The following is a 14938-nucleotide window of genomic DNA, read 5'->3' as shown; positions in this document are numbered from 1 at the left end:
ATAATATTCTTGTTTAAAATTTTTAATTATTTTTTATTCGTCAAGAAAATGTATTGTATCTGGCAACGTCGCAGAGCTAGAAATGAATAGCGCCATCTGCTTTGTTGAATGATAGACAAACATAGCAACAGCGATGTTAATCAAATACTGCCATTATAAAGTGGTCCTCACTTGTCGTTAATTTATAAAAGTTTCAAGTGAATTAATAATCGCTGTTTGTGATGGAATCATAAATTTAAGAAGTATTGGAGCCTCCAAATCGAGCATTGTTTGTAGAGTTTCGGAAAATTATTCCTATATATACAGATTATAATCTTGATTGATTTACAATCAATATGGATTGCTACTTGAATGAAGAGTTTCAAGGAGATAAGAAGAGGAGCCTCAAGATTTCATTCAGCCTTACGAAACGAGCCTCCAATTTACCTCAAATGTTAGAAGTATTTATTCATTAATAAAAACAATATAAAAACAGTGAAGTTCCCTTTTTATTTAAAACATTTTAAAACTTTAAAACATTTCAACATCTAGTTTCGGCCTACTTTTTATTTAAACTAGTTGTTGAAATGTTTTAAATAAAAAGGGTACTTCATGTATTTATTAATTTTTATAAAGTAGTCCATACAAGTGGAGTGATTTTATTTGATAATCTATCTTATCTACTGACAATCACAAATATGATACAATTATACGATTGGGAGAAGACAACAGGCATAGCCCAAAACTGTCCTTCCAAATTTTGTTGAGTTTGTTGGATAGTTTGAAGCATTTTGATTTGGATTTGTAGGAGGAAGCGTGCCTGGCACTGAAGGAGGTGGCGGCGAACACGTGCCACGCCTTCCTGCCGTTCCTGCACGCCTGCTTCGAAGAGACCATCAAACTGCTGCGATTCCCTCACGACTATGTCAAGAAGGCCGCGCTCGAGGCCGTCACTCAGTTTGTCATCAACTTCTTCGACCCTGTCTCTCAGCAGTCGCAGGAAGGTAACTGTTCACTCCAGCCCTCCAAACTATTTTATCAGGCAACTTATTATTTAGTATGCAAACAACAGTTTTATTAATTACTCTTGGCAACTTTGTTCCTTATTTTTTGACTGAAATAATGACACATCATCAAAACCTAACATACCGAGTACCGACCCAGAAACAGCAACTGTCAGCTGATTGCGTGCTGGCCAGATTCAACTCACATCGTGAAATGAATGTGAATTTTCACAAGGTGAAGGGAAAGGTTATGGGGTTAGGGTTTTGCTTTTATATTATTATGGCAATATGTTGTTATTATTCGAAATCACAGTGATCAGTAACCGTCAACACAAAGAACGTTACATTCAAAGAACTAATTGAATGGAAACGTTACCTGTGCATGGGCATTAGGCCCGCCGCAAAGTAGACCCACGCTAATCCACGAAAAGCAACCCACGCCGTGGGATGCTTTGTAAACCATTGCTAGGCTTCTCTAGACATCTGTGTAATACTCTGGTCATCTCAAAAGTAAGTTGCACTATTTTTTATATCCGCGCAGTTGGCAGGAGACGTCTGGGGTTCGCAGAGAACTTTTGTCTGGGTGTTTTGATAGCACTGTAAAATTCCTAAGAGGCTGCCATGACTTATTTGTCAGTTGCGATCAAACTACTATGGTGCTACCACTTACTCCTACCGCCGATTGCGAAGTACGCAGTGTTATTCGTTATTTAACGAGAAACAATAAAAATGCTACTGAAATTCATCGTGAGTTGTGCAGTGTGTACGATGAAAACGTTATGTTGAGGTCAATGGTTTCTCGTTCGCGCCAATCATTATTGAAGGCAGAACAACAACACATGACGAACAACGACTTTACGCATCCCGAACATTGTCGAAGACAATGCTTGAAGGGTTTGGATGGGATGTTTTCGGACACCCACCATACTGCCCTGATCTCGCTCCAAGCGACTTTCATCTGTTTCCACAGCTGAAACGACACCTTGGGGGAAGACGCTTTGCAAACGAAGAAAATCTCAAACAAGAAGTTCAGACATGGCTAACCAGTTTGACGGCAGAATGGTATGACACTGGATTAAAAAAACTTATACCACGATACCAAAAATGTATTGAAATTAAAGGAGATAATGTAGAAAAATGACTGATACATGTAGTTTCTCAAATAAAACCTCTTAAACAAATTCTGTGCGTTATTATATTTTTTATTCAATAGTGCAACTTACTTTTGAGATAACCCACGTACATGCAATGAATAATCCACTTGTCAGCTGATTGATTATGATTAATTCTATAGCAATGGTTTACAAAACATCCCACGGCGTGGGTTGCTTTTCGTGGATTAGCGTGGGGTCTAATTTGCGGCGGGCCTTACAGTGCTGTGTAAGGTCATGATAGCTTTGTGAAATAATTCACTGAAATTAAAAAGTGAGCGTGGCCACTAACGACACGAACATGTGTGAACGGACATGTCTTCGAACGAAAAACAGGTGTTTGAAAACAGTTTCTAACAAGGAATAAACAATTAATAGTTGAAAACAGTTGTTTGACAACATACTCTAACATAGAATAAACAATCAATAGTTGAGAAAATATACCGTTCAATTTCTAGAACTGTATTATAAAACAAGAGCAAAATCTATCCTTTCCACCAGAACAGCCGGACTCTAAAAGCTCTGCCCCAAAAACTAAATTTTGGGTATAAATATAACCTCAGTCAATGCCAAACGTGAAAGCCAATTCCAGTACATATTTTTATCTGTCGCACAGGCGGCACGTTTGTTATTAGAAACAAAGAGAAGCTACGTTAATATTGACAACAAATGAAATAAACAATAGTTCTGTCGATGACAAAGATTGTTCAAAGACAAAAACACTGTTCATTGAACTTTTAATTAAAAAACTCTAAAATTCTGATCAATATGAGATATGATTCACATATGTCCCATATGACCAGGTGACAATTCCTTCACAAAAATTGAGAGTTGTTGTTTTATCTGTAATCGATCTCCCTTAAATCTCCCTAAATCGATACCTGGACATCACCAATCAACAGTTGATAAATCGAGTTGACCAATAATCTAAATAAACTGTAGCAGTTGTTGTTGAGCTTCATTTTGTCATTAATATTTTTAATAAGTAGTATCAAGAAGAATAATATAACATACGAAGATATCTTGTAGTGTAGGTCATTTTGTTCCAAATTTCAAGCTGATTACTGTTGACTGCTGTCTATTATTACTGTTTTGGCCGGGTGAGAGTGTAAGAACGGCACTGTATGAGAGACTATTGGCTTAAGTTAACAGTGAAATTTGGAACATAAACGCACTTTACCATGGAATGGAATATCTTCTTATGCTATCTTTTTTCCAAGCTAGTACTCTGAATGGGAATATTATTGTTTGCATTGAAACAAGAAGCACTGAGTCTGTATCTTTTATATACTATGGAACATCTTTTCATGATATATTTTCTTTGAATCGGTTGCAGTGAAACGAGAAGCACTAAGCCTGCTGATTCCGAAACTGTCAGAGATGGTTCGCACGGAGGAGGAGATCGAGGTGGTGATGGTGGCTCTGAACAGCTTCACCGAACTGCTCAAGGAGCTCGGATCCGACGCTGTTCAGGGCGAGGGTCACTCCGAGGCTGTGCTCGAGTGTATCAAGGATGTGCTCACTCACAAGGTATCTTACAACATGCAACACTATCTTTTTATTCGTTTGTTTGTCTCACTCACAAGGTACCGTACCTTATAGCATGCAACTCATACATACAGGGTGGGTGAAAAGTCCGAGAACGGCTTAATATCTCATACACAAATGTTATTTGACGGTGGGTGTGACTGGGGATCCTACTCAAATTGAAAATACTACTTTAGTATGACTTTAAAAATCTGGTCCGCCATATTGAATGCAACTTTATTTTTTTAAATAGGAAGGTGGTCATGCGATATATGATTTCGATACGAAATTTAAGAAAAAATGAATGGTGAAAACCGCACATCGATATCTCAAACCGTTCAGGAGATATTTACATTATTAATCAATACTATTCAAAGCTGAAAGAAGAGAAAAAAGTCCGAGAACGGCTTAGTACCTCATAAAAGATTGTGATTCCAAGGTTGTTGTGATTTGGGATCCCTCTCAAATTGAAAATACTACTTTACGACTTCAAAAATCTGGTCCGCTATCTTGGATCCGCCATATTGAATGCAACTTTATTTATTTTTTTAAATAGGAAGGTGGTCATGAGATACATGATTTCGATACGGAATTTTAAGAAAAAATTACTGGTGAAAACCGCACATCGATATCTCAAACCGTTCAGTAGATATTTACATTATTAATCAATACCACTTATGTATTTCATTTCTGATATGCATTTTATTGATTAATAATGTGAATATCTTCTGAACGGTTTGAGATATCTATATGCGGTTTTCGCCATTCTTTTTTCTTGAAATTCCATATTGAAATCATGTATCGTTTGACCACCTTCCTATTTTTAAAAATATAGTTGCATTCAATATGACGGATCCAAGATGGTGGACCATATTTTTTAAGTCATAGTAAAGTAGTATTTTCAATTTGAGTAGGATCCCCAATCACACCCACCGTCAAATAACCTTTGTGTATGAGATATTAAGCCGTTCTCGGACTTTTCACCCACTCTGTATATTTTTTTGGACAAGATTAGAATCAATGTATAGGTCATTATTACTATACATATTGAATAGAATGTATCTAATATGAATCAATCCATCAGAAAAGCAAACAAAATAATGATGTATTTGTATACAGAGATTAAAATAAGAATACATACAAACAACAACAACAATCTTTTTTATTTATTTGTTTTCTCACCCGAGGTTGTAATCGGATGTATTGAAAATGTTCTAACAAGGTATGTTATCAGCGCACGATTTCATTATTCATTCATTGATTATTATTCACTCATCAATTACAAGTGCCGCATTTTAAACTTTGAGTTCCTCGTAGTAAAGGAAATCAGTATGGATTTCCTCTCAAGTAATTGATCACACGTTAATGTCTGAACTATGAATTTGTATGCCATACATTGAACCATTAAACATTTGTATTTAAGACTGGGATAAATACCTGAAACTAGTCGTGTTTCGAAGAGAATGGTAAAGGGACTAGTAATTCTATCCTTTATGCAATAAAAATTCACATTTAAATTTATCTCTGTGTGCATCATAATAGGAGTTGTTGTTGAACTTTTATCAGGCGTTTCAAAAAAGCCTTTACTACTTTGAAATTTTTTTAACACTACAGTGCTTGTTCTAGAATTATTTTGAGGGTTATTATAATTGATTGATTAATAAAAATGTGAATAGACCATTACTGTAGATTAACCATCTGTAGAACCATCCTCGGTAAATTAAGAATCTTTATTCAAAATTCCAAGTTGATCAGTTCAGTAGTTCAAACGTGATTATGCGTCAAACATGTATTTCGTATCCCATACATGTATAAGCCTTTAGATCCCTTTGTTTTGAAGCTGGTTTCAGGGTGCCTTATTCAATTATTATTGTTCAATAACAACATTTGGTTCTCAAGATAAGAACTGATTGTACTTACTTAAGAACTAATTGTAAAATTATTAACTTTTTATCAAAAAGTTTGAGAGAAGTGGTACACGCTCAGCCTAGTTTTTCCTCCTTGGACATAATTATATTATGTTTATAGTGTTTTGTACAATAAATGAAATTAATGGAATAAATTAAATGAAATTGTAAACTTGAGTATAAAAACTATTGTAAAATATTGGAAACTATAAACTATGAAATAAATACAATTTCATTGTCAGCCAGCCAAAAAGCAAAAGGCAAAGTCACACAAATAGAACATGAAATAGACAGTCACACATTAAGAAACACATTGTTAGTTGTTACTATCACATTGCTATTTAGATTACATCTCCAAATATTACAAATAACAAAGACAATATTACAAAATTGAGCAGCTAGATCAGACGTGCTAACAAATAAGAATTAAGGTATGCTGATTCTGCTCTCGTAAAATTCACTTAATTTATGAAAAGGATTGTTTGCCAGCCAATCGTGCACCTTTAATTTGAACAGTTTTAGGGGTGTTTGTTGGAGGTGTAGCGGTAACTTATTATACACCTTTTGCCCAACTGCTTCAAAACTGTTTAAAGATTTAGACAATCTTTGGTGTTGAATATAGATCTGTCTATTGTTTCTGGTATTAACAGAGTGAACAGTATTTCTTAATTGATAACGATGCAGATTCTCCTTAGTGTATAACAATACAGAATATTTATTACTGTCAGAATTTTATTATTTATGAATAAAGGCCTACAGTGTTCTAAATAAGGTGATTCCGTGATTATTCGCACGGATTTTTTCTGTAGCAGTAGAATATCGTATTGTCTAAGAACTAATTGAACTGAAGAATTGGTTAAATGATGCTTTATAATTGGTTGCAGACGGAATGCCAGAACGACATGGACGAAGACGAGGAGGCGATGGATGAGGAGGCGGAACAGGACGAGCTGCTGGTGGAGAGTGCGGGGGAGATAGTGCCGCATCTGGGCAAGGCCCTCGGCCCTGAGGCCTTCAGCTACCACTACAGTCACCTGCTACCGCTCTTCCAAGCACTCACCGTCAGTTCACTCTCTTATCACATTCTAATATAAAATTAAATCATACCATAGAAAAAACATAGCATAACAGGTTACTCCATTACTAATTTTGATAAAATTACGTGGTAAGCTAGAAAAAAAAGAGAAACTATGGTTTTCCATGTAATAGGCAAGTATAGTGAGGTCCACGTTATAATGGCAGTGAAGAAAGATAAGAGAAAAACGTTGCCAAGTCTCTCCATTTTACCACTGAGTGTACACAGCTGTTACTCAATTCATCCCATTGAATTTGATTCAATAATAATTATCATTTCCTTGTTAAAATAATCAATTTAATGTCAAATTAATCAAAAAACAATATTTTTTCATAATTTGATTCGAAAATTTGCTTTCATAACTGAGATCAGATTTTTATTTTTATACAAACCTGAAATGGTGGCTAATTTAAAAAGCTGTGATAAAACAATCTGAATTTCAACACATCAGAAATTATGTTATTTGGTAGGTATTCTGTTCCAATTTCTTTTAAAAATAATAGAAAAATAGAAATCCTATTTAAAATAAGTAATTTCAATGGAAATAATTTTGAAATAACCTTACAATATTATTTATACCGGTATGAGTATGTCTAACCTATACGGGTAGGCTAACTGAAGCATGGATGAAGTCTAGGATGGTTGGTTATCAACTTTTAAAATGTCATTTCAGGTATTTTAATTTGTGTTTCTCATACGGTAATGTCTAAAAATTATTTGATTGTTTCAAAAATACATTTTAAATTAATTATACGACTTGTGTACTCAAATATTTTGATAGAATGAAGAAAAAAATGGCGGCTGAGAATTGTTTTTACTTTTGTACAGTCACTGTCAAAAGTAAAAATAAAATATTCTGGCAAACGGACAACATTGCAAAGCGAGAGAGAGATAGCGCTATCTGTTTTGTTGTATGATAGAAAAGGACAGCAACAGTATTTTCAATCGTACAGTGCCATTATAACGTGGACCTCACTATGTTTCGTATTGAATCCCGATTCAATCGAACCAATGACCAACTACCATTTATTGCAAATCAACATGTGAGTTATTATTCATCTCTAATTAGATTGTCAAGGAGTGATCCATGTTCTAGTGGATAGAGTGCTTGCGTAGCAGCTTATATTTACTAACTTCAAACCCGCTCATACTAAAGGTTTTTGACCAGGTCACTCCCATATTATCGGATGGGCACGTTAAACTGTCGGTCCTCCCGGCTGAAGTATGACAATCATAAGGACCATTATTATTATTTATGTTGCGTGAAGCCACAAATTTTGAGCAGTGCTCGAATGGCATGCAACATGTCAGTTTAAGGACGGAGTGTGTAATTGAAGAATGTTGAAGTGACACATAACCTAGCTACATTTGGACTGTTGTATAAATTAGAATTGTAACTGTTTTGGGTGGAAGCCTGTGGTACGTGAGATTCATACAAAATATTAACAAAAGTATAACACGACAAGTTACAAGTGAACAAGATACTACTCACAAAAAGTACAGTATGTTACTGGACTTTGTCCGCGAATAGGAGTCAGATACAAAGTGTTATAAGTAAGATTATTTATTTTATAAATTGATATAGTTTAAGATCTAGTAGGTCTAGGAAAAGGAGTTAGGAAGAAGAAAGATTTAGAATTTAAGTATGATGTAATGAAGATGAAGTGAAGAAGATTGAGTGCAAGCTCGCACATACATAAAAAACAAATACTTTTAGTATCATTTACAATTATAAATTACACACATTTGTGGAAAAAGAGCGATAATACCTATCAATCTACAGAGAAATAATATAATTAAAATATCAATCAATTCCATAGTGTAGTATAATTCAACAGAAAGACAGTTATTAGTGACATCATCGAAACAAAAACGTATCACACAGAATAAATTGATGGACTATGTAGTAGTCAATACAAGGTTGACTTGATTTGTGGATATATATTGAAACTTTTCAACTTAAAACCTTAAAGAAGCCTTCCACCTCGACTGGCGAATGAAGCCATAGCCAAAACTTAGTTTTATTCATGAAGTGTTTATGGGTATTTATTCTTCTCAAATCAGGTGGTAGTAAGTTATAAAATTTTGGAGCAAGAAAAAGAAAACACCTCTGGAACGTGGTACAGTTCGATTTTGGAAGCCTAACAATCATTTGAGTAGTTTGCCGTGTTACAACAAAAATTTCATCATCATTGTTATATACTGAAACAGATCTGTTACCACTTAATTGATAAAATAAAGACAGAACCTTCAGCACATAAGTGTGTCTCAGTCGTAGAATATTCAATGCTTTGAAAATTGGAAATGTATGTGACCTCCTATTAACTCCCTGTATAATCCTTATTACAGACTTCTGTAGCACTACAAGCCTTTTATAATGAGAAACAAAAGTGGATGCCCAACAGGAAATTCCGTATACAAGCTTAGAATGAAAAAATGCATAGTACATAATCCGTAGAAAATGTTTAGGGAGAAACTGCTTCAAGTGATAAAATCGTCTTATCAAGAACATGAAATACATCTTTATTTTCTTTATGTGAGAGTCCCAAGTTAATTTATAATCAAGAATCAAACCTAAGTATTTAATTGTATCAGATTGATTTATCTCATCACAGCTACATGGTACACTATTACAACCAACTTTATGATATTTTAGAGAAACTGGAAAACTGAAAGGAGCTGATAAGGAGAAATTTATATACTTAGTTTTAGATGCATTTAGTGCTAATTTATTATTTTGGATCCAACAACACAAGTCATTAAGATCCAGCTGCATCACTTTTTGCAATTCCATCTCACTGTCAGAAGAATATGCTAACGCAGTATCATCTGCAAAAGAAGTTAAAGAGCCTTGAAAGTTATGGGAAAAGAGATCATTTAAGTGAATCAAAAAAAGGATCGGACCCAATACTGATCACTGAGGTACACCACAGGTGATCAAAGCCATTTCACTACTAAATTCACCAATGGACACATATTTTCTACGATTATACAGGTATGACTCGATCCATCTAAAGGCCACCCCCCGGATACCAGATTCATGCAATTTGCGTAAAAGAATGCAATGATCTACCGTATCAAAGGCTTTTTTATGTCCAGGAATAGACCTGAAGTTCTACTCCTATACGTTTTGTTAATCCCATTATAGATTCCAGACATGAAATTTTGTAAAGCATGCTCAGGGTTCAGACCCTCCTGAAACCCATATTGTTGCTTATTGAAAAAATTGAATTGCTTGTAAAAACCGATTAATCGCTTCTTGAATAGTTTTTCAAGTAATTTAGAAAAAATAGAGAGCAAAGAAATTGGTCTGTAATTAGAAATGTCGGTATGTGATCCAGATTTGAAAATAGGAATCACCTTGGCAATTTTTAGATCGGCAGGAAATCCACCCTCCAAGAAAGAAGTGTTGAAGATATCACATAGAATCGGAACTATTGAAGTAGATATAGCCTTGAGAAGTTCAGAACAAATTGAGTCAGGACCTGGAGACTTGCCCTTTTTTAATGAATTTATTTCATACAACAGTTCGTCAGGAGTGACCGGCCTTAAAAACAAAGAATTACAGGAACGATAAGTTTTGAATTTGTGTTCATATGATTTTTTGTAGCATCATCTAAATCAGCTATAGATGACACAATTTGACCAGAAATTCTTATGAAATAATCGTTGAATTTATCTGCCAGAACCTGTTCATCCAAAATCACAGAGTCATCAATATTCAAAGATATTGGCTTTTTCTTAGAGGATGACTGACCACAACAACTATTAATAATCTCCCACTGTCGCTTGGGAGGGTAGGCTTTCAAATTAGAAAAATATTTCACCTTCTGCTCCTTAATTAATTTGACTATTTTATTTTTAGAAGTTATAAAATCATTTTTAAGTTGGACATTATGAGGGTTTTTGGAAAGTTTTTTATAGAGTTTGTCTCGATTCTTTATTTCCGAGCACAAACTTTTCATCATTCATGGCTTTAGAAATTTATAATGCTTTTTCGATTGCAATTGTTGTGAAAATTGAGAAGTAGCATCGTCTATGTAAGAATTAAGCACGACGTTTCTGTAAGTTGTGTGATTCTGAATGATTAAATAAATAAATATAAATGTACTATAGCACTCCTCAATGGTATAAGGAAAAGCCTCTGAAGTGTACTAGTTAACTTTGATGAAAATAATTTATAGCTGCTGCACAAACTGATATCCTCTGTAATACAATTGAAACACTTGAGTCCCGAATAATACGGTCCCTTTTCGAAAAGAGTTAGTCTATGGATAGGGAACTGGAATAATCCTGCATTATTACCTCGTGTTTTGTAAGAATGACTAATCCGGTTAGCATTAAATATATTTTTGTTTTTGAACACAAACGAAAGCCATAGGATTAAATTATACATTAAGGCGAGGTGGAACCTTAGCGTGGGTTCCCACCAACAAAAGCCTTACGAATTTACTTTTACTAGATATTAGTAGAGATTATATAGATATTAATAAATTTATCCTTAATGAACAAAAGTTATTCATTCAAGATAACGAAGAACAAGATCTATCCTAAAAATTATTTCTCTCAACAAGGTACTTAATGATGTGATTTCACCTTGGTTCTCACTCTTTACCAATATAGGCCTAAACCATGTCGTGAGTTTTAGAAATGTTGGCATCATTTTCATTCACTTCTGCTGAATTTAGTTGTACTTTTCGTTTGCAGAAGAAGAAGTGTTCGCCGGCGCAGCGCTCGTTCGGCGTGGGCGTGATCGCCGAATGCATGTCGGCACTGGGCGAGCGAACAGTGGTCTTCAAGGACACACTGTTACCGCTGTTGATCGGCCTTAGCAGCGATCGCGACGCCGACGTTCGCAACAACGCCATATTCGCGCTCGGCGAACTAGCGCTGCACGCCAAGGCCGGACTGTTCGCCGAATACGCGCAGGTGCTGCACGCGTTGTCCACTGCCGTCGCGACGGAGACGCATGCCGCCACGCTCGACAATATTGTCGCCGCGCTTGCAAGACTCATTGTCACCAATGTCGACGCTATACCGCTCGATCAGGTAAACCGCTCTCACTGTAGTATTTCAAACGGATTTGAATATGCTGGTGGTTTAGACTCAGAATGAAACCCTAGTAATTATGCAGAGTTACTGAAAATTATGGAAACATCTTAATATTTCTTTTACAATGTTAATTTGACAGTAATGATTTTTCATTGGACATCCTATCTCTACCTCCGTAAAGAAAGTCGTAGTGCATTCTTGTGACGTCAGCACTTGTAGGGCTCCTACACCAATCAAAACACTAGCTGATATAGATCAGCTGAAATCAACGAATTTTTATTGGTGTAGGAGCCCTACCTGTGCTGACTTCACAGGAATGCACTACGGCTTTGTTTACGGAGCTAGTGATCCTATTCGATTAAAAAAAACTACTTTTCGATTAAAACCCCCGTTTAAATCTTTGTATGGTCTACGGCTTTATTTACAGAGATAGTGATCCTATTCGATTAAAAAAAACTACTTTTCGATTAAAACCCACGTTTAAAGCTTTGTATGGTCGCATTTATGATAATTTGGTTTCAATTGAGTCTGCTGATCGTTTAAACTAGAATCTTAGTTTAAATTTCTTGGAGAAAGCTACCCTTAATGTGAATAACTGATCTCGAAATGAAATTGTCTGATGAGTCTTCTATAAGAATTGACTTCTGATAATCTTCATTACAAAGTACAGCTTTAACTTTCTTTGTCCTATTACGAAAGGTATTTTTCAATGGTGAAGCTGAAGAGTGTAAAAATAGTATGTCTAGTAAGCAAGTAATTCATAATGAGACTTTTCATATATTGATGAATTGCGAGTCGGTAGATTTTGTTTTCTATGCAAACATTTCTTTGCAATCTGTTCCTTATTTTCTAATTAGCTCTTTGCAGTATCGTTTGCATTCTGTGACCTGATGAGTAGCTGATTATTATGTATCACACTTTTGTGTGTGAATTTTACTAATAAAATTGCGTAACTGTCGTCAGGTGTTGCCAGTCTACGTCCAGTACCTGCCATTGCGCGAGGATTACGAAGAAAACAAATGGATCTTCAAAAGTTTCGAAATACTCTATCAGAAAGGATCAGACTCGTTGCGAAATCTGCTAGTGCCAGTAATAAAGATATCTACCAGCGTCATTCATAAAGAGCAAATCGAGCCAGAGAATAAGGATCTGGTGATCAATTTGCTGCGGCAGTGCCATCTTGATTTTCCCAACGATTGTGTGACGGCTGCTTCTCAAATGACTCCTGAGGAAGCAGAAATTCTGCGCAGCATCTGCACTGCTTCATAGTGATTCAATTGTGCAAATTTTCACATTTAAAAGACTGCGAAGTAATCGTTCAGAAGAGATTGTTCGGATACGATATTTACATCTAAAAGACTGCAAAGTGATGACGAGATAGTTCAGAAGTGTCTTATATTTCAAAGAGGGAATTGCTGTTGTTTCAAGTCCGATTTCCATTGTAAATTTTTTGATACAACTTGAGCAGCAACTTTTGTCTTGATCGAATTGTTGCAAATGATTTCAAACAAAACAAATTTACCGTGCATTCTGTCATACTGAAGTGATTGTGCTGCTTGTTAGCAGACGGTTAAAAACGTTTGAAATAAATTTTTTATGTCTTCTTAATCAGCAATCATAATATTTGAAGGGAACATAATATTTTCTTGAAAACAGGACTTTGGAACATACAGTACTATTAGTGCGAGTTCTGATATCAGTTGAAAGGCGATTTTTACTTTCATATATTGATCATAATGAATATCATGATTTCAATAAGGTTTAAAGCATGCAAGATAGCATGCACTTTACCATATCTATAAATGCTCGGTTGCACAAGCCGGTTAAATATTAATCATGATTAAATTCCAATAAAATCAATCTGAGAAGGACTTTGAAAAGAAGTCTAATCTGATTGGTTCTCGTGACATTTAATCGGGATTAGAGGTTAACAGTCTTTTGTGCAACCGGGTGAATAGAACTCGCTATTATGACTGACGTAAGCTATCTACTAAGAAGAAGCTGTCAATTTTTGATAAGTATTTAAAATTATATATATAATATAGTTTTATTGAATCAAGAAATGTTATATCGTTATAGTGCTTTAATTTGTTTATGCTAACACTTGCTTTTGTTTCTTTGTAAATTTATATATGTTTTGTTATCAAATACCGCTTAATCTAATAGGTTTTCTCATATATTTCGAATCTCTCTTGTAGTAGATATGCACAATTAAATTGTGAAGCAATATATTTGAGCATAATTTGTCAATTGAGTTGGTTCCTTATTCGATATTCTATGGAGAAATATAAATTTCTAGTTTGTATTGTGCGCTTTGCCCTATTTTTTCCAATCTATTCAATTTAGAGAAATGTTGAGATTTCGAGGATTTTTTTTTTCATTTATAACTTTAAAGATCTTATTCTAAAGTTCGAGTATAACAAATATGATTTCTATGGTGGTAATAATAATTGTATGAAATTAATTTACATCGACGCTTCTGATTTCATTTGGAGAAAAAAAATTGTTTGTGCTAGTCGAAGATTAATAACGTACCCACCCTTATATCTATGAAAGAAATAATTTTTCAAGTAGTGCTAAGCTATATATATTTACAGATTCAAATGCTTTTATGTAATGGGAAATTTGCAATATGTGATAAAAAGGCTTTTGAAACATGTATTTTTATAAAATAGCTTGGCTGTAAAATTGTTTTATTCATTGTCCAGACTTTTTCCAATTGGAAACTTATATAATATGATAATTAGTGTTGAAATTTATTGCTTTTTTCAACTCGAAGTTTTATCATAATATTATATATGTTTTTTGACTATTCTCAAACCCTATTCTGTGAAAAACTTTGTTCTGAAGATTTTTTCACCGTAAAAAATGGTTTAGTTGATTATGTTGTGCCGTTACTTCTTACTTGAGCTACATAAATTAGAAATTTGACCAGTAAAGTTGTCTGTCCCCTTTTGTCAACAACATAGCTCTGTCTGTAGACAAGACCTCTTAGTGCCGGTTTCCGAGCTCGGGATTTAGTAAAGTCCTAGACTTTAAACAGCTGGAGTCAGAAAATTGGCTTTCCAAACGGGGCGTAGTCGCAGCTTTTATAACAGTAGTCATAGTTTTTATTTTCTCATTTCTATAATTGGAAACGTTTTTCCTTGACGAAATTGGATATTCCTAAATTATTCAAAATAGCTGAAACTTTACACTATTTTCTCTTTATTTTATTTTGTGTTCAATTTTCTAGTTTTTTGA

The 14938-nt window shown here is 34.7% G+C and overlaps 1 protein-coding gene across 1 annotated transcript in view; it reads left to right on the top strand.

Moving 5' to 3' along the window:
* The window catches only part of LOC111044152 (importin-4), a 37458-nt gene extending 23089 nt beyond the window's left edge, over positions 1 to 14369 (top strand). The window contains exons 12-16 of the mRNA XM_039430215.1: positions 788 to 983; positions 3471 to 3664; positions 6453 to 6629; positions 11351 to 11692; positions 12659 to 14369. Of these exons, the coding sequence (XP_039286149.1) occupies positions 788 to 983; positions 3471 to 3664; positions 6453 to 6629; positions 11351 to 11692; positions 12659 to 12964 (1215 nt within the window). The 3' untranslated portion in view covers positions 12965 to 14369. The remainder of the gene's footprint in view (positions 1 to 787; positions 984 to 3470; positions 3665 to 6452; positions 6630 to 11350; positions 11693 to 12658) is intronic.
* The last annotated feature ends 569 nt before the right edge of the window (positions 14370 to 14938 follow it).

This window comes from Nilaparvata lugens, chromosome 6 (assembly GCF_014356525.2).
Source record: "Nilaparvata lugens isolate BPH chromosome 6, ASM1435652v1, whole genome shotgun sequence".
NCBI lineage: Eukaryota > Metazoa > Arthropoda > Insecta > Hemiptera > Delphacidae > Nilaparvata > Nilaparvata lugens.
The sequence above is the reverse complement of the archived record's forward strand: the minus strand, read 5'-3'. Positions and strand labels throughout refer to the sequence as shown.